General features: G+C 40.2%; 1 protein-coding gene across 2 annotated transcripts in view; it reads left to right on the top strand.

Annotated features, from left to right (window-relative positions):
* The window catches only part of LOC103355153 (solute carrier family 12 member 7-like), a 33,213-nt gene extending 20,850 nt beyond the window's left edge, over positions 1 to 12,363 (top strand). The window contains exons 12-27 of one of the 2 annotated variants that reach the window (XM_008278842.1): positions 48 to 105; positions 285 to 459; positions 1,057 to 1,175; positions 1,273 to 1,371; positions 1,476 to 1,595; positions 2,037 to 2,141; positions 2,655 to 2,823; positions 3,150 to 3,345; positions 6,534 to 6,703; positions 7,315 to 7,446; positions 7,589 to 7,696; positions 8,095 to 8,190; positions 9,470 to 9,639; positions 10,082 to 10,096; positions 10,405 to 10,538; positions 11,286 to 12,363. In XM_008278842.1, the coding sequence (XP_008277064.1) occupies positions 48 to 105; positions 285 to 459; positions 1,057 to 1,175; positions 1,273 to 1,371; positions 1,476 to 1,595; positions 2,037 to 2,141; positions 2,655 to 2,823; positions 3,150 to 3,345; positions 6,534 to 6,703; positions 7,315 to 7,446; positions 7,589 to 7,696; positions 8,095 to 8,190; positions 9,470 to 9,639; positions 10,082 to 10,096; positions 10,405 to 10,538; positions 11,286 to 11,377 (1,958 nt within the window). In that variant the 3' untranslated portion in view covers positions 11,378 to 12,363. The remainder of the gene's footprint in view (positions 1 to 47; positions 106 to 284; positions 460 to 1,056; positions 1,176 to 1,272; positions 1,372 to 1,475; positions 1,596 to 2,036; positions 2,142 to 2,654; positions 2,824 to 3,149; positions 3,346 to 6,533; positions 6,704 to 7,314; positions 7,447 to 7,588; positions 7,697 to 8,094; positions 8,191 to 9,469; positions 9,640 to 10,081; positions 10,097 to 10,404; positions 10,539 to 11,285) is intronic. The other variant, XM_008278844.1, reaches the window with a different exon arrangement.
* Positions 12,364 to 19,028: the final 6,665 nt, after the last annotated feature.

Raw genomic sequence — 19,028 nt, forward strand, 5'->3', positions numbered from 1 at the left:
GGGGGAAAAACTGCCATTTGGTATTTCCATCTTAATTTCATGCTCAGATATCTCCTGTGTGGTTCTGTTCGGAGCCTGTATTGAAGGAGTGGTGCTGAGAGACAAGTAAGAGAATATTTAAATGAGACTTATTGATTCACTCATTGAAACCTGCAGGGAAATTAATGCTGATATTCTACAGTGGGTTCTTGGTTATCTATTGTTCAAGAATCGGTTATCAGGATACTGTATAGGCCAAAAAAAAACAGCTCATTAATCCAGATGCATGCTTGGGGGCGTTTCAGGTTTGGTTTCTCAGTAAAGAAGAACCCAGTCATCGGTATTCTGGCCTGGCCGTCGCCGTGGGTGATTGTGATTGGCTCGTTTTTCTCCTGCTGTGGGGCAGGACTCCAGAGCCTCACTGGCGCCCCGAGGCTTCTTCAGGCCATCGCTAGGGATGGCATCATCCCATTCTTACAGGTTAGTGCTTGGAAGATTTGTGCTCTTCCTATTCTGAAGTTTTACATACTTTTTACACTCACTTTTACTCTCATCCAAACATAAAACGAACGGTGGCGCCTCTGTTCCTTTGTACCTTTCATGATGTTTGATTGACCTGCTTGTAGAAAAAGTTATTCTTCTTTGTGGGTCGCTGTGATTCTTACAATTATTATGCAATTATTATGATTAGATAATAAATAAATGAACATGCTGATTAACCCTTGGACCCTGACAGACGCACACCGTGTCCTAATTTACGTCCCATCTTATCAGCTGAATTGCTCGCTAATATATTTATTGCAGGGAAATGTAACACATGTCAAATAAAACTGCACAACTTTCCAACAATGCTGGTGTAGGCAAGAAAAATCCCTTTGAATTTACATCACATTTAAATATAGTTACAGTCTGCATTTGCCTGTGCATCCACCTCTAAACCCAATACTTCTATTTAAATTGTTGAACTTGTTATTGCATAGATAGGTAATATTTCAATAGGTTAATATCTATGCAGCACAGTCATTGCATAGATATTTTAATGTATCAATGGGTTCTCTGTATATCTGTCTGTCTCAGGTCTTTGGTCATGGGAAGGCTAATGGTGAACCCACCTGGGCTCTTTTGCTGACAGTTGGCATCTGTGAGATAGGAATCCTCATCGCTTCTCTGGATGACGTGGCCCCCATCCTCTCCATGTATGCAGACTACTTCACTTTCTATCCCACGTGCTCTCAGTCCGTTACTTCTCTTACTGTATTTGTTACATTCTGTGTTGATCCTTTGTCTGCTCAGGTTTTTCCTCATGTGCTATCTGTTCGTCAACCTGGCCTGTGCCGTTCAGACTTTGCTCCGAACCCCCAACTGGAGACCTCGATTTAAGTTTTATCACTGGTAATAACAGACTCCAAATAAGTCTGCAATAAAAATATTTCTATGATATCTTTATGCCACGTAATATGACTGTAATAACCAATGTGTGTGTTTGTTTTGTGCAGGACTCTGTCCTTCTTAGGGATGAGTCTTTGTCTCTCCCTCATGTTCATGTCCTCCTGGTACTACGCCCTGGTTGCCGTGGTGATCGCTGGCTGTATCTACAAATACATTGAATACAGAGGGTGAGTGAACAGCTTAAACCCTCGACTACTGGTAATATCCAACGAAAAATGGTAAATCTGATCAATTAATGTCACAGGAAACACAGTGAGGGTTTGAACATACCATCACTGTCTTTACATTGTTGCTGCAACATTGAAATAACTGCTTTGGAGCAGTGAACACAATGACGTTTAGTGAAGATAAATGACTCTGTTGTCTTTTGTCATCAGATTTGATTTGGATCTCACAGTTTGTCCAGAGTAGTTTAGCATCAGATCACCTTCTGGCAATGAAAACACATTCTGTTAAATTGGCTGAATTTTGCGCTCAGAGATGTGAATCGAATATCAAATATTCTGTCGAGACAGTAAAGGAAGCTAAACATCTTAAATGCCAGTGAGACTTGACAACGCAGTCTCTTCTTCCACGTGTTGTTAAACAGGTGAAACTTTTTGTTGCAGGGCAGTGAAGGAGTGGGGAGACGGGATCCGAGGTCTGTCCTTGAATGCAGCACGCTACGCCCTCATTCGCCTGGAGGAAGCACCGCTGCATACCAAAAACTGGAGGTTAGTGTCCTCTGGAAAAGAAGTTTTGAATGAAATACTGAATAGTTAATATCTGCTGGTTTCCATAACTTGAGAGCTTAAGGTAGATTTCAGGTTTACATCATAGTAAAAGGAACATTTGGGCTGTTGGTCGGCCAAAGCAAACAATATAAAAACATCTTGTTGGACTCTGCCTCAGATAATTATTGCATTTGTGATTTTCTGTAGTCTAAACAATTGATCACATTGATTAATGAAAAAAAAAAAATCACCAGTTGCAGCATTTTTTTTCATTACCAGTCAATCTGTGTGTCTGTAATCTTTTAGTCAATAAAATGTCACAAAATACTGGAGATGAGATGCTACACAATCTAAAAGCAAGTCTAAAAAATCCATTAATTCTTCCTCAACTTCCACCCATGCAGACTGCTTCACATGCAGCCACGTTGGATCTGTGTAGTCAGAATTATCAGTACTCATTTTGCATTTCACTTTTCTTTGCTGGAGTTCTACCTACATTTTCTCTTTCTTCAGGCCTCAGCTGTTGGTGTTGTGTAAGCTGGACTCAGACCTGCAAGTGAAACATCCTCGTCTCCTGTCCTTCACCACGCAGCTCAAAGCAGGGAAGGGCCTGACCATCGTCTGTTCAGTCCTGGAGGGAACCTACATGACTCGGGGCAATGATGCCAAGACTGGAGAGCAGGTTGGTCAATTTGTTCACCATGTCTTCTGGCTGCTAAGTCCACCAAGTTACCATAAAAACTGTTCTAAACATATGTGACTGATGATATGATTTGATCATTTTAAAGAAAAGTGACCCTGAAAATCCCTTCTTCTATGTATCAGCTTGAATCTTATAATGCTGCTTATGTTCACCTTAGATCTACCATCAGTTCATGCTTAGTCATTTATTAGTCATTTATACAATTTGCACATAGAAAACAGGCTGCCAGCATGTTAAACATTAAGTGAATAAATCGAAATATTGTGCGTACGTGACCTTATCTTTGCTTCACTTTCTACCTGCAGAGCTTGAAAGCCGCCATGGCTGCAGAGCGGACCAAGGGCTTCTCCCATGTGGTGGTGTCGTCCAACCTGCGAGACGGTTTCTCCATTCTAATCCAGTCAGCAGGTCTGGGAGGAATGAAACACAACGCTGTGCTGATGGCCTGGCCAGCCGGCTGGAAACAAGCCCGGGACTCCTCAGCGAGGAGGAACTTCATAGGTAAACTACACAGGAGAGTGTGACAAATCAGAACCTTTCAAGACTACAGCACAGTCATCACCTTGTGGTTTATGCCTCTGCCAACCAGTGAAGCTGCAGTTAAATCCATGTCTGCCCAGTATCAACTGATATATGAACACTCTGACTGAATTTCATAAACGAGCACCAAAGATTAGTGTCACCAAATCAGTATCTGACCAAATCTGAACTCTCCCCTTCTGTTCCTAAGTTACGGCGTTAAGTAAAGGCCATAAAAGTGTTTTGGCTTATGATGATAAAGTTAAAGTGACATTTGAGATTTTGGATGTAACCTGTCCTCACTTCATAGTTTTCTAGATGTTAGATAAAAATATAAAACTTAAATATGTACGTGTTTGTTCTATCCCAAAGAAATAAACCAAACAAAACCTTGGTCTTAGTTACAATGTGTATTTATCTAAACAAATACTAAAGACATGACATGATAATTAACTAATAACCAAAACATAAACCGTCAAAGTAAAGCAGTTGGATGATGTCTGGAGCTTAAACGTACCTTTTCTAAAAACTGGCAGTGATGGTGAGAGAGAGAGAACGAGACAGGTCACTTCAGGACTACAAACACTAACGAATGAATTCTTGAACCTATCACATGAACTAGTAGGAGTTGAGCTATTTATTTATTTCCACACAAACCAGAAGTACTGAGGACTCTGCGGTTGGAACAAAGGCTGCTGATACAGGCCGGTATTCCCCAGCTTTGGGTGGTTTATCCTCGAGGCGCCGTTACCAAGCAACCAGCTCCACCGGGACGGAAAAGTCTCAACAGAGCGTTTTATTTTTTACATTTTTAGAGGATGGTGTAGCTTATGTCGGTCTGCTCAGAGAGCGGACTGATGTCGGAGTAAATCTCCCTTTTCGTGTCTTTGTCTAGCATAGTGAAAAAAAATATTTTGAAAGGTAACTTTGTTGGCTAACGATTTCCATAAATCTTAGGACCTTCTGAGGTACAAAAATACCAGGTGATTGGTTCACTCACCTAATGGCAGCTGAAGAATAATAATAGAAAATTTACAGTGGAGTATATGACAAAGCAGATTAAGCAAAATGACACTTTGCAAAGAGAGTTTTTTTAAAATTTCTAGACATGCAAAGGCAGAGAACACTTTTTCTCATCTATATTTAGAATGGGCCTCTCGTCGTCTGCATGCAAGTTCACATACTGTCAAGCACCATGACCATAAACAACAATAAAACACAAAATACATGCAAGTGAGCGTAACCTGGGCTATCAACGTACATAACATAGTAATGAACAGAGAAAATAAGCATAGATTGACGCAACCCATCAAAGCAACAGAAAAATTACTAGTTATTCTTGTAAATTCAGAGGAATCCTTTCTATAATGTTACTCAAAAATTCATTGGTAATTGGTCAGTATGATTCCACCTTCAACCCTAATTTGATCACAATGAAATAAAGTACAATCTTTCCATGAAGTCATATGACAGTGAATCAACAAATAAGCTTCGTGCGTATTGGGAACTGTTATGTGGATCGCAGGTCATCAACAATTATGCATGATTTTTGAGTCATTCATTTGGGGTGACTTATTTGCACGATATTCACATAGGATGCGTGTGTGAGTGCACAGAGAGTTGTTAACAGTCTTGGAAGGTGAAACAGGGTTTCTTTGTTTTTGCCCTTTTCCTGAAATCCACAGCTAAGACAAATCAAAATGTCATGGAATCTTTTGGTTATAATCAGAGCAAAGCCTTGCTCCTGGTGTTGGAGTTGGTTCACTGTTCATCCTTATTAAGGAGAAGAAAGCGCCTTTTCATACTTTAGGACCTCAGGAAATACTGTCGAAAGCTCATATTTGCTGTCTGGTTGTTCCTGATGTGTCCTTAAACCCAAACGCTGACCTGCTGCGTACAAAGAAGAAGACCTGCTTTATGTAGTCACAGTGATGTCAAAAGGTTATACGTTCATCATTTAGTCCACGTGGACGTTTGAGACAAATTTAAAGAAATTCAGTTGAGCTATTCAGGAAGCAACACATTTATGAGAAACAGATTGCTGAACAAGTGGCGTCTGGGGCTGCCACCGACATGAAAGCACAAAAAGGCGATTCTGCTCTGATAAAACTCCATTTGTTTTGGATTTGCAAGCTGTCATGAAAGCACTAAATCATTTGCTAAGATTAGTTTTAAGGCATGAACAGGAGCTACTTTTGAGTTGCCAGAAAATGACAACAAAAAAAATTACAACGACAAACCAGAACGTTGTATTTTTAGCTTTTTCATTCATTCGAGCGGCATCTCCAGTGGACTGTGTGATCACTGTGTGGAAAAGGGCTGCAGGGCTTTAAACCCACATCTCAAGCTGCACACTTCAGGGACTGTAAAAGCGATTATTTATTTTGGCTGACTAATTTTTGCTAATTGTCATTAAAATAGAAGAAACCAAAGACCTTTCTTTAATGTCAAACTAATCTTTGGTTAACCAACACTTTTGCTGCATTGTCGCTGTTGGAAACACCCAGAGGAGTTATTACAAAAACATGTGATGTGCACTTTCTAAACTAAAAATGTTTTTCTCTGATTGTATTCCTCCGTGCACATTCCAACGATTCAAAATACTGTACAAGCAAGTAAAGCTCTTGGGATAAGTTAATAAACGGTTGTATGAGATGTATATAGTCGGGTTTTTGTCCACATTTCCTGCAGCTCAATTCAACGCATTATGTGATTAAACAGTCCATTGGACACGTCTCCCTAATGAACTCAAGATCTAACCTGAAAGACAAGAAAGCAAAGCACAATGCTGTCCTTGGCTGTGGCTTATAGCTGACATATAAAGCATGAATACATGATGTATTAACCATTATTAAAGAGTTTTTGAAGCCTTGTGAGAAAGCAGTTTGTAAAAGAAACCCTGTACATGGTGGAAAAGACGTACCTTAATCACATAACTTTATCCACATTTACCTACTTTAGAAAGCTAATTCCTTACAGTGGCTCATCCAGAACAACTTTGAGGCCTGGTGAAGGATTTTAAGCTTGATTTCAGTCACTTTAAAGACACAGAGGAGCCTTATTTGCAAACAGACAAGAATCAGAGGAAAAAAGAGAAAGGCTAGATGAGATATGACTAAATTAGAAAAGCTCATCACCATCACTCCGCCTCTCTTTGTCGCTCCCTCCAGAAACTGTGAGAGAGACGACGGCGGCCCACCAGGCTCTGCTGGTCGCCAAGAACATCGACCATTTCCCCGGAAACCAGGAGCGCCTGAAGGAGGGAACCATTGACGTGTGGTGGATCGTACACGATGGCGGACTGCTCATGCTGCTGCCCTTCTTACTCAGTCAGCACAAGGTGTGTATGTGTTGCCTCAACTGTCTTTGTCATTTTAGTTTTTTTAAATTTACTGGAATGCTGTATTATTGATTGTTATTTGGTGTAATCAAAGGAGACACATTTAGACTCTGAAAAGCAAAGAAAGAGTCAATAATATTGTGAAGATGACACAGAATCTTACTTTACTGTGTGCATGATTAAAAACAACTTGGTCTGGATTTGAATTATTTTATGAAACATATTTATAATGACCATAAAGGAGCATGGTTCGTCTCCTTTTTGGTTAGTCAAAATACATGCCAATGTTAGTGTTTGTCGCTCGTAAAATTGTGTTTCAGCTGAATTGCCTGACTAAAAGGAAGCTCTTACTTTTTTGGTCAGACATTTTCTCCACAGTTTTAAGAAAAAATAACATGCTAGTTTAAAGTTTTAGCACCACTTGCACAGAGACAACTGTTGTGTTGTAGCATCTTCCGACTGGACAGTAGAATAGCAGAAGAAGGGTTGTTCTGCCAAATACAGCCTGGTGGTACATGGTTTAATTTTCGGACACAGGCTGCCAGTCTTCACTCAGTAAAATGTGTAATACTGTCCAAACTTGCATCTAATAAAGACTCCTCTCATCGTAGGTGTGGAGGAAGTGCCAGATGCGAATCTTCACCGTGGCCCAGATGGATGACAACTCCATCCAGATGAAGAAAGATCTCCAGATGTTTCTCTACCATCTGCGGCTGGATGCAGTGGTGGAGGTGGTGGAGATGGTGAGACACGTCTGCAGCTATTAGCTTCTGCTCAACTTTAAATCATCTCAGAGACTTCTTGTTCACTTTAGCGACACACAATGCGACGATGTCTCGACACCTATTGACACTGAATCCGTAAATGTTCCTTCTGCCCTTCTAGCATGACAGTGATATCTCAGCCTTCACCTACGAGAAGACGCTGGTGATGGAGCAGAGGTCGCAGATGCTGAAACAGATGCAGCTGTCTCGCACTGAGAGGGAGAGAGAGGTATTGTCACACACACTGTATATCATAACTGACTTCTCAAAGCATTATACTGCACTAAACTGTGCATTAGTGGATATAATTTACGTACTCTGACATTTGCTGAGGCTTTAAAGTGTAATTCTGTGACGCACATCTCAACACTTACTTGTCAAAACATAGATTTTGATGTAAATAAACGTAATGTTCAGAGCCACAAACACTTTCCTTTTTAAAATATTCAGGCGTAGCTGATGATGCTTACTTTAGAACATGATCCTTATACAGCACAATACAACATACATATAGTAATACACTCATGCAGCCCAAATACAAAGCTGTCGCACAACTTCCTTGTGGTCTGTTCTGCTGTTGTTGACTTTTGAACTCTTCCCCCAACAATATCGTGCTGACGGGCTCAGATTCAGAGCATCACAGATGTGTCGCGCGGCTCCATAAAGAGGAAGAAGTGTTCATGCGCTCCGCCGCTCTACACTCAGTGCATTCCAGAGGATGAGGTAGCCACGGCAACCGGCCACGGTGCCATCGCTTCCATCCATTCGTCATGACATCCTTCCTCGCCGTCATCACAATCCATTCATGACAGCTGCTTTAAACAGTGCCGTCAACCTAAGCTGAGCTCGACAGCTTCATCCTAACTTAACTCCACTTGTTGAGTTCATCTTCCATCCATTCACATTCCTTCACACTGTTGTGTTGCAGAAACAAAAGTCGCCACTAGAGGGGGACAAATTCTTCATTGATTGAATTTTAATGCGTATCAGAATCCTATAGGTGCAGACAGGGTAGTATCTGTTGCTGCAGGAGTAACTAATTATTTACTCCTGCTAGTATAATTACGAGCACTTTTCAATTCATTTAAATGTAAGTTTTTTAACTGAAGAAGAATCAGTGCAGCTGCTGACACAGGGGAAGATTTTTGCCCATCACTTGATATAATATGGGTAATCTAAATAACAATTTGCTTCACATTTTTTCTGACTAAGACAAAGAGTAATGTGACTTTTAACACTAGAAATGTTACATTATACATTCTTAATTCTTTTTTTCTGTCATGCTGGACAGCTGGATCACCAAATTCTAACTACTTGGTAAGAAATGATCTATCCAGATGTTTGAGTAAGGCTCATTTTGCTTTTATTGGTCACGTTTCTTAAATTTAACAGCAAAAGGCTCTGTCTTTATTTATATTGGCTCTCGTCCTTTTAGAGGATTCTCAGTCAGCACTTAGATGCTTTGGAAATTATGCTTAATTTGTATAAATGGATAAAGATGACCTAGAACCTTTTATATAATATTAAATGAATACATTTAAATTCTGTTAACTACAAGATTTTTGAATTTAAATGCTAAAAATGCAGTTTAAAAAAAAAAGTTCAGGCAATGATTAAAACTGAGAATTTAAAGAAGTGATATTTTTAACCAGTTTTGTTAAGTAAGGTTTCATTTAATCATGCATATCAGGTACATGGGTTGTTTACTTGAACACACCAGGGACCACGGTGTAGACTTCTGGATTCTTCTGCATACGTGTTCATTTCCATTGAAGCTCATTTCAGTGTTGTGACTGGAGAGTCACACATCACAAAAACAGAGCAGGATGTTCATCTGTCCACGTGTGAACCTGCATGTACTCTCATCACCATGAACCTCGCCCTCGCTTTGATACCATACACACCTTCTTCTCTTCATATTTTCATGTTCCTGTCCACTGAAAAGCAATGATCAGTATCTGATAGACATTTTTTTTAATCATCTGACCCGTCCTTTGTTCAGGCCCAGTTGATTCACGACCGGAACACGGCGTCTCATTCTTCAGCGAATGACAAAGCCGTAGGTGCTGCACCAGATCGTGTCCACATGACCTGGACCAAAGAAAAACTGATCAATGAGAGGAACAAGCAACGAGAAAACATGGCAGTCAAAGACATGTTCAATATGAAACCGTAAGTAGATCAGCTCAAGACGTCATGAAGATAAACTCCCTGACCTTTGGTGCAGTAGCAAGCATTTGTGTTTACATGCAAATCAATACTAAACAATAAGATAAGTTGGATTCAGCTGCATTGTACAGTAATTACTTTGCTATTATCTCCATAGTATATGTGAGTATTGTGCACAGTAGAAACTACAGCGCCTTCTACAGGATACATAAAAACTTGAATTGGTCTAATTCATCTTAAATCTTTTGCATTTAATTTGGCACATACCACTGTGTTTTTCTAGGATTGTTCTCCTTAGGTTCATTCACTAATATTACCAGTATTTACATGCTATTGTACTTTGCTAGATAGACTTGTCCTTCTCTTTTGTGAAGACTCTGAGATGGGGAACAGCTCCTACTTCAGTAATAATGTTGGATATGTTGTTTTTTGCCCCTTCCTTTAGCGAGTGGGAGAATCTGTAAGTGACTGTATCACTTTTTGGTTGCATGAATTCTCTGTGCATGTGTGTGAAAATCATCCCCAATGGCACGTTTGTGTCAAAGTAGTTTGCATGAGCATCAAATGACAAACAAGCCTGTGTCGCTCCTGTATCGTATAGAAGCTGCATGCGTCTGCATTAGCCTGCAAGATCATCACATGCATAATAATTTACACTGCGCTTCCTGTAGGTGGCTGATTAGTAGCATCGTAGCTAAAATGCTAGCTGGCTTTGTTCATGTTGTTTGTCCAATCAGTGCTGTCATTAATGTCTCTGGTTTAACGTAGCAACCAGTCCAACGTGCGGAGGATGCACACAGCTGTGAAGCTCAATGAGGTGGTGGTCAAGAAATCCCACAATTCACAGCTGGTCCTGCTCAACATGCCAGGCCCACCGAAGAACAAGAAAGGGGATGAGAACTGTATCCTTTCTCAGTGGAACGTCGCTGCTACGCTGCAAAATGTTGTTTATTTAGTCTAAAAGTCATTCAGACATTAAGTTCGACAAAATAGTTTGACGAGAAGGTACCACTCTCATGTGCTAAATATGAAGCTTTTGCAAAACATGCAGTTAGCGTAGCTTAGCTTAGCTTAGCATCAAGACTAGAAACAAGGGGAAACACGTTACCCGCCTTTTTCCAAAGGTTAAATAGTTTGACTACTAATCAGGACCTCTAAAGATTTTTTTTCCTTTATTTGTGCAAAAACTAAGTGCAGGAAAGTTGAGATTTTCTGGGTATTGTATGCTGGAAACTACAACTTGTTATCAAGTTTATATAAAATGTTGAATATTGAGCATCGCAGGTGTTGATTAGTCGTTTGCCCCAATTCTCGTCTTCGTGCTAACTGACTGCTGCAGCTTATATTTAGCACAGATATGAAGTGGTTTTAATATTTACATCTCATCTTTCTGTCCCGTCATGTTAACTGCAATTAAGTAAATAATACATTAATTTAACTGTCAAAGGAGTCGTGTCTTTGACGTGTTTTAAGGCTTCCAACGTGAAGATACAGCGCAAAAGTTTGAACCACAGAGGGTAAATTGGAAAGGGTTTCTTCACTCATGACCACAAAAATTAAGTTTGTATGAAACCAGCTCTCTAGATAAATCTGAACATTATGGTGTGATTTAATGTGCCTTATGGCCTTAACCAGAGTGCGTCTCTCAGATATGGAGTTCCTGGAGGTGTTAATGGAAGGCCTAGACCGCGTCCTGCTGGTTCGAGGAGGAGGTCGGGAGGTCATTACTATCTACTCTTAGCACCAAGAGGTTTCTGTTTGTTTGGAAGGTCTCTGGGAAGAAACCTGGTCCGACAGTGGGAGACCAAAATGGACGATCGAGGAGGATGACATGATGTTAATGTGGAATAAACACATGGGACTAATTCCTCCTCCCATACTTCAGGAGAAAAGCTGCTTAACATTTTGGAGAACCATGGCTGCTGTAAAGGACAGGGGACACTGCCTGCAGCACAGCCTGAGCTCGGTGTACTGTTTGGGGGTACACATGGCTCTCTACGCCCCCCGTCCTCCTGGGGCTCCTTGACTTTTCCACAACTTTAAAATGCAAGATACCAGAGATGTGCCGGCTTTGTGAGAATCTTCTTTCCTCGTTTTACTCCGACAGATGCGTCATTTCAGTGTGACATGTTATATTCCTTCTCTGGACACTTGATGGAGGCAAGACACTCTACAGGTTGTTTCTGTGGCCGACAGTCCGATCACTGGTTTCACTGAGGAATGCAGCCATAGAGGACAGTATCTTTATTTATTTCAGTGCCAATGATGAAGCTTCTCATTAACATTTAACAAAGTTCTGGCTTTGGAATGATAGTACAGGTGGTAAAACATGTTTTAAAGCCAATATATTTTCCAGAATATCATCTAATCGAACCTTATTGATGACTACAGACAAATGCGGCACTACTGCTTGTAATCAATAACTTAGATGTTCTCGGCTACTGCTTCTCAATTGTTTTTGTTGTCACAGATACATTAACGTACAATAAGTAACACAGAAAATCGAATAGATGAACTGCAACTCCTGTGGTTGTGCCATTTTGCTAAATGTTAATCAGTGCATTACTGTATTGGACTCATTTCATAGAAAGCCAGCAGTAAACTGAACAACTGAACAAGTAGTTTTTTCATTTAATTTTGTTTTTTTAAGTGTAATGTGTGATATGTTGTTTATCAAAAAAGAAATATCAATTAAAAAAAGGGTTTGTCGTTCTGTGTAGTACTGGAGATCCTTTGTATGTGTATTTCAGTGTATTATGTTACTAAAATCATGTGTTTGTACATGAATTAATCATGAAGGTGCAGCAGCAAGGAAACAGAGAGAATACAACAGGGGCTGATGATCTAGACTCACACAGGTACCATATAATAAAAACAATATCTGGATGACAGTAATGTGTGACAAACAAACCCATTCAGTACATCAAATTATAAAATAAGGCAAATTAATCAGTGCCCTCCACAAAGACTTGTGTTGCCCTCTGAAGTATGAAAACACAGTTTTTGCAAAGTTTCATACATAAAACTACTGTTTAAGGTTGGTGATGTGTCACATGTTGAATATCAGGAAGAAGTTGTCTTCAAGGTTCAAAGAAAACAGCATTAAAGGAGAATTTCCGTTTGTCTCACATCTCTTAAAACAACTTCATATGAAGTCACAAAATGAGGTTAGAAACAGGACACAAATGTTGTAAAAATCAGACTCCTAATGCCCAAATGCATTCATCAGATCCCACTCCCTAAGATGTTTGCTGCAGAATAAGAGCATGACACCACTTCCTGCTTTCCTACTGAGCATAAACACACAGGCTATGATCAAATGACTTTTGTTTGATGTCATTTGCACGAACAGCAGCTTTCTCGTAAGAAAAAAAATTAGTGTATTTTGTTTAACATTTAGGCCATTAGTGCAGAATCATTGATTGTTGTTGTTGTTGGTGACCCTGATATATTTTCATTACATTCATCAGAGGGCTAAAAACAAGCTTCAATGTTTGAAAAACCCAGAAGAACTATTTGGAACCCACTTCTCTACCTAGGACTGTGGTTTCCTACGTGACACTGGCATAACTCTTTGGTCCTGCTGGGTTTTTATGGTACTTATTTTGGGAAAACATGCTCAGGTTCTATAACTTGCATGTTATAAAAATAAATATACTTCTGCATGTACGGATCACACTAAAGATTCAGTTGCCCTTTTAGTTATTTGATCCATGCATCAGCAGGATGGTAGATTATTCAGCGCTGTAACTGCAGTTCTGTTCTTGATCTGGAGGATGTAAAGGCCAGGCTGTGACCTTCAGTATGCAACAGTGTGGTTAACAGCCAAGTGTGAAGGAGTTTGGATTTGGATCAGCACCTCCAAAACTGAGGCCACACAGCTCAGTTGGAAAATGGTGACGTGGGGACAGAATGGATGCCCCAAGTAAAGAAGTTCAAGTATTTCAGGGTCTTGTTCATGACCATTGACTGAATAATGGACCCACCCTCCATGATGTCACTTTTGGGTTTTGAATCTCAGTGTGCTGCCTCCTGCTGTCGTCATCTTGGCAGTACCTGATTCCCTCTAACTTCTGGCAAATTAAAAAATGGGCAAAGAAATGGAGTGTGTAAAGCTAAAGCAGGCCATGCATACATCTCTGGGCTATGCACTGTCCTGTGATGGCACCCATTTGTCACTCAAAGCCGCCACATCCTTAATTATGCCTAGATTTAAACCCTAATACATTCTAAATTATTAAGTTAAATCACAAATGACCCTCTGTACAGTATCACGAATGGGGAAATTTGATATAGAGACCAAAACAGCTTTTGTTCCAGGTTGTAAACATGTTTATTTCTGCTGTAAAGTGGGACATTTTAACATGGAGGTCTATGGGGATTGACTCACTTTTGCAGCCAGCCTCAAGTGGACATTTGAGGAACGGAAGATTTTGGCAATTATGCTTCATTTTTCAGCTCCAGCAATGTTGTTAATTACTGAGTGTAGACAGGCAAACCGGGGCTGTGTTTGCAGTGATACAAACGCTGTACCGGTCGTTAGTAATGGTGAAGCAGCTGAGACTTACTTTACCAGGCGATGTACAGTCCTATCCTCACCTGTGATCACAAGCTCTGAGTGTTTACCCAAACAGTCCAAAGACCACAGATGAAGGCAACTGTTAGATATTACTTCCTTCTAGTCACAGTTTTAGGGGCCTAGGGTTTGTTTCTATGACTCTCTTAATGAGTTTATCCACATTGAGAATTGGACTTGGAAGGAACCTCCCATATCATGACACGGAACATACATCTGCAGACGCAAAGACAAAAGGCAGGAAACAGGAAGTCTGTATGGAAAGGAAATGAGGCTGAATGAGCGGGTCGTCAGATGTAAACTGTTGTGATTTCTCTGATTACGTTCTATTCACCTCAATTTCATGTTTTTTTTTTGACCCACAAAACTTAATTTTTCTCCACTTCAGGATTTCAAATGTTTCAAACTTGTTGATGTGTATATATCACTATTTATTAAGTACATTGCATTTCAAATGCCATTAAGTGTAGAATAAAAACTGATGCCCTTTGCTAAACCTACAGGTCGTCAGTCGAGTATAGTTTCACTGGAAGTTGTCAATACTGAGAAAGACCAATGCAAACGTATTCTTTTTTGTGAATCCTAAGCCTTTGTTTTCAGGGTTTAGGTGATCCAGATATATTGTTGTCAGATGGAGTCCACTCTGGTCTGACCCAGAGGAGAGTGGGACTGGGTTGTTGTCACCTCTTACATAACTGGTCTGGGCTCAGTTTCCAAAAATCTATTTAATCCGAAAATCATCATTGTCTCTTGGCACACAAAAGAACAAAGACAATCTTGGAAGCTGCAGTAAGAAAACTGTGGCAAAACTTGGCCGTGGATAAATGGCTTCCTGTTTGTCCCAGAGAGCGGTTAGCTGGGTCAGCACGCACAGAACAACAACAACAACAACGTACCGGTCTGATGCTCTGATCGCTGTCTGAATTACTACTCGGCTGCACTGTCTGCTGTCTGTAACCGCTACTCTCTGCTCACTTTAAAGTGCAGGCTGCCCCTCAACGTTTAAAACAGTTATCCCAGTTTGACACTTTATTGTTTCCCTAAAGAGAAGCTTGTCTGCTGGCCAGGATCCACATAAAAAAAAACACTTTGGCCACAAGTGTCACTGTGCGAAACACTTCACACAGCTCATGAAAAACCAAAGATTTTTACCATCTAGGTCGTCTGTTTTGTAGCTTGGTGCAGTTTACAGTAGTGACCCAGAAATCCAAAACAAATATGCATGTACTTTATGTTGTATATGCACAATAATTTTTTTTTAAAAAGGCGAAGACTTAAAGTGCAGGAAGCTCTTGAAATGACATCATCAACATGAGACGAGCCTCCTGACCAGCTGTGCACAGAGGCTCTTTTACTAGAGGCCTTCATAACTTTTTACTAGAGCTGTGCACAAACACTATGAAAATGTGTGGAAGGAGGTTCTTTAAAGGTTCCTTACAGTCTAGTATTATTGAGCTGTTAAGAGAGAGTGCTAATAGGGTGTCAGTGAGATTTACAGGAACAATTTACAACAGCTGATATGAAAGTCGGTATGAAACGGAGGTACATTAAGAAACCAATCTATACTAAGGTTGCAGCGAATTATCCCTTTTTACTAATTAGTCTTTCTTCTTGTCTTCACATTGCGTGAGAAGCTGGAACCTAAAAAATGAGTTAGGGACCAAATAGGGACCAAAAATTTTTTATCACATGCTTCTGTAGTTTCCCCCAGCTGTAACAAAGCATTTTAGCTTCTTTTACCTCTTTGTTTTGTTCATGTAGTCCACAACTTTAGGCTGCTGTTTTCACTCACTCAGTTTCAGCAGCTTATGAGCATTGTTTCTGACCACAACAGGCTGCAATCCTCATCAAAAAATTATCTAAAACCTGGAGAAGCTTTTAGCTGCTTCGAACGGTTGATATTTCTCTCAAAATTTTATTGCAAGTGAACCAAAGCTAAACGTAAGTTAAATATTGGTCGACACATGGGAGAATCATGTATTTCCAGAATTCCATCCATCCATCCATCATCTATACACCGCTTAATCCTCACTAGGGTCATGGGGGGCTGGAGTCTATCCCAGCTGACTTAGGGTGAAGGCAGGGGACACCCTGGACAGGTCACCAGTCTATCACAGGGCTACACTTAGAGACAGACAACCAAGCACACTCACATTCACACCTACAGACAATTTAGAATCACCAGTTAACCTCAACATGTTTTTGGACTGTGGGAAGAAGCTGGAGAACCCGGAGAGAACCCACGCTGCACACAGTAAGATCCCAGGCGCCCTAACCGGGACACGAAGGTGACGGTGCTAACCTCTCACAGTGCAGCTGAGAGTCCATATGACTTTATTTTCACTTAAGCGGGACAGCTTAACTTATGTTGTCAAGATATTGGTGCCAATATATTGGCAGCCAAAAGAAGTACGTCCTGTGTTCGTTGCTATAGAGTAACACAGAGAGAGGAGGTTGGGGTGGATGGATGAGTCAATAAAGCGCAGAACTGACACAAGCGATTGCTGTTCAGTCAACACTGGTTTGTTTTAACCATACCAGCACTTGGTCCTTGTTCTCAGATACATGGTAACAGTTGTAACCATGACTGCAAACGTCCCCAAACCTTACCTAAATTTAACACAAATCCTAATCTTTTGCTAACCAAACTTTTTAAAGCACAGTTGCAAAAATACATTTTGCTGCTTGACATAAAAGACATGTTGGTAACTGCTAACAGGTTTACCATAGAAACCTAAAATGTGATAACATGCCAGTGTTGCGTTTACAGTTTTTTTCACTAACCTCTAAACTCAATTACAACAGCTAGAAATATTTTGCACGACAGACGTTTCTTACTGATAGACATATTGAATGGTAAAAGATCTTACTTGTTAGTGTCAGTAACAGTTCCTCTAAATTAAACAACACGTTCTTCGCTGAGGCTGACGACATCCATCAGGTTCCCACAGCTTCCACTGACCTTCCAGTAACGTCACAAGCTTTGCCTAAACAACAGTTTTGGGGGGAAACCGCCCTATCTGAGAGCTAAATCTAGCAGAGAAGCTAAAGAAAGAAAACACAAGAGGTTTAGGAAGGGAATGTACTCTGCAAAGAGGATGCAGGAGGAGGAGTGGGGGTACCTCTGTTTTCCTCTGAGTCATTATCATTCCAGCATCTGCTAATAGTAGGGTGTTAACATCACAACATGGACTATTTCACAGATTCCCACTGACCTTGTTGATCCCTTTGTTTCTGTTGGTGTGGGAGAGAAAGTCTGGAATGATATTCAATTTAAATTTTTAAAGGTCTACCGCTTGAAACTCGTGCACTTCGTCAAATATTGCTGTTATAAAAGGCCTGTCTGTGGTATTTGACGACATGTCTTCTTCTTCATTCAAGATCAAAGAAGCCTGTTGATGTGAAACTCATTTAACCTGAAGCCACTCAGACTAATCTGATAATTGCTATTCGTCAAATGCCTGCCTTGATTTCATCATCTGCTCATGGATGAACTCAGGGAACAAACTGCACAACCCTCTAATATGTGATTAAAAAACAACAACGGTTGAACATCCACAGCTACATCCTCAGTAACAACTTTATGTTTTAGGACACATAACTTTTGCCACTTCATGCCAAGGAGCTACACTACAAAAAGACCACTCCTCTGGCATTTTAATACCCCAAAAATAGAATCTTGTGGAAACACTGTCGACCCTATTTTAGTTTGAATGCTCCTGGTTTGCATTTTAGTCTGGGCGGGCAGAAACACAGACTTTTGGAAACGATAATGCAGACACCCACATTCACTTCCTGATTGGGTCTTATCAGTCAGTACATGCCCTTCCCTGATTTGTCACACCCCTACAATGTGCCCTTTTTCAAAAGAAAAGACATCTGACCTGACTATCAGTGATCAGTTCAGCAACTATGCAACCAAGTGATCTACATTTTCAGACGCGTTTGCGTTCACAGAGGATATTTCTGAAACTGTGTTCAAACAATGTTTGAAAATGAAAATGTGTTGGTGTGAATGCAACCTCAGAATGGTTGTGATCTTTACAATAAGGTGTTGAGGAATTTAAAAAGACAGTTGTGTTTGCTGACTTAACATGTTCATAGCAAAAAAGGATCAGCACAATAACCTGAAGCTGCACCTTTTCAGACCTTTCTGACAGAAATTTTAATTTTCTAGTCCGGTTTGGGGGCATTTTTGTTTTAAGTTTCTTGCCATAATGTCTCCCCTACAAATTGCATATCAAAAAAAATTTTGCATTTTAAAATTCATTTCTGTGTCATTAGATAACAGGTTCATTTTGTCCTATCTTTGATGTGCAGACCTTTACAGTAGAATGTTGGCTGGAAAAGCAAACAAACAACAACAACCAAAAAAACAATAATGTCAGGAGTAAGATTAACAAACCTGGACTCTTTCCAGCTACAATAGAAAATGAACAATCTCTTCCACAGCTCCAAACATTAGCCTACTTTTAGAAAAAAATGCTAAATTGATTTTAGTTTAAATAAATTGAACTTTATTGCACTAACTTACAATATTAGCTAAGATACCTCCTGAAATACCTGCTACCTAATGCAGTCATGTAGCATTGCAGAGGAGCCCTGAACCTAGCTGTAGAATGAAGCCATGTAACCTTTAATACAAGAACTATCGTTCTCTTACACCAGGTAGGGTTAATGTTGGCAAACTTTTATTTCTCACATCGACCATTCTCGAGCTGACACAGTGCAGAATAGTCTGACTGCACTCCGTTATCATTCTGCTATAGGAGTAAAGAAACACTTTTGAACGAATCACACTTTAAATAACGCTGTC

Source organism: Stegastes partitus, unplaced genomic scaffold, assembly GCF_000690725.1.
Source record: "Stegastes partitus isolate 25-593 unplaced genomic scaffold, Stegastes_partitus-1.0.2 Scaffold134, whole genome shotgun sequence".
NCBI classification, from domain to species: Eukaryota; Metazoa; Chordata; class Actinopteri; family Pomacentridae; genus Stegastes; species Stegastes partitus.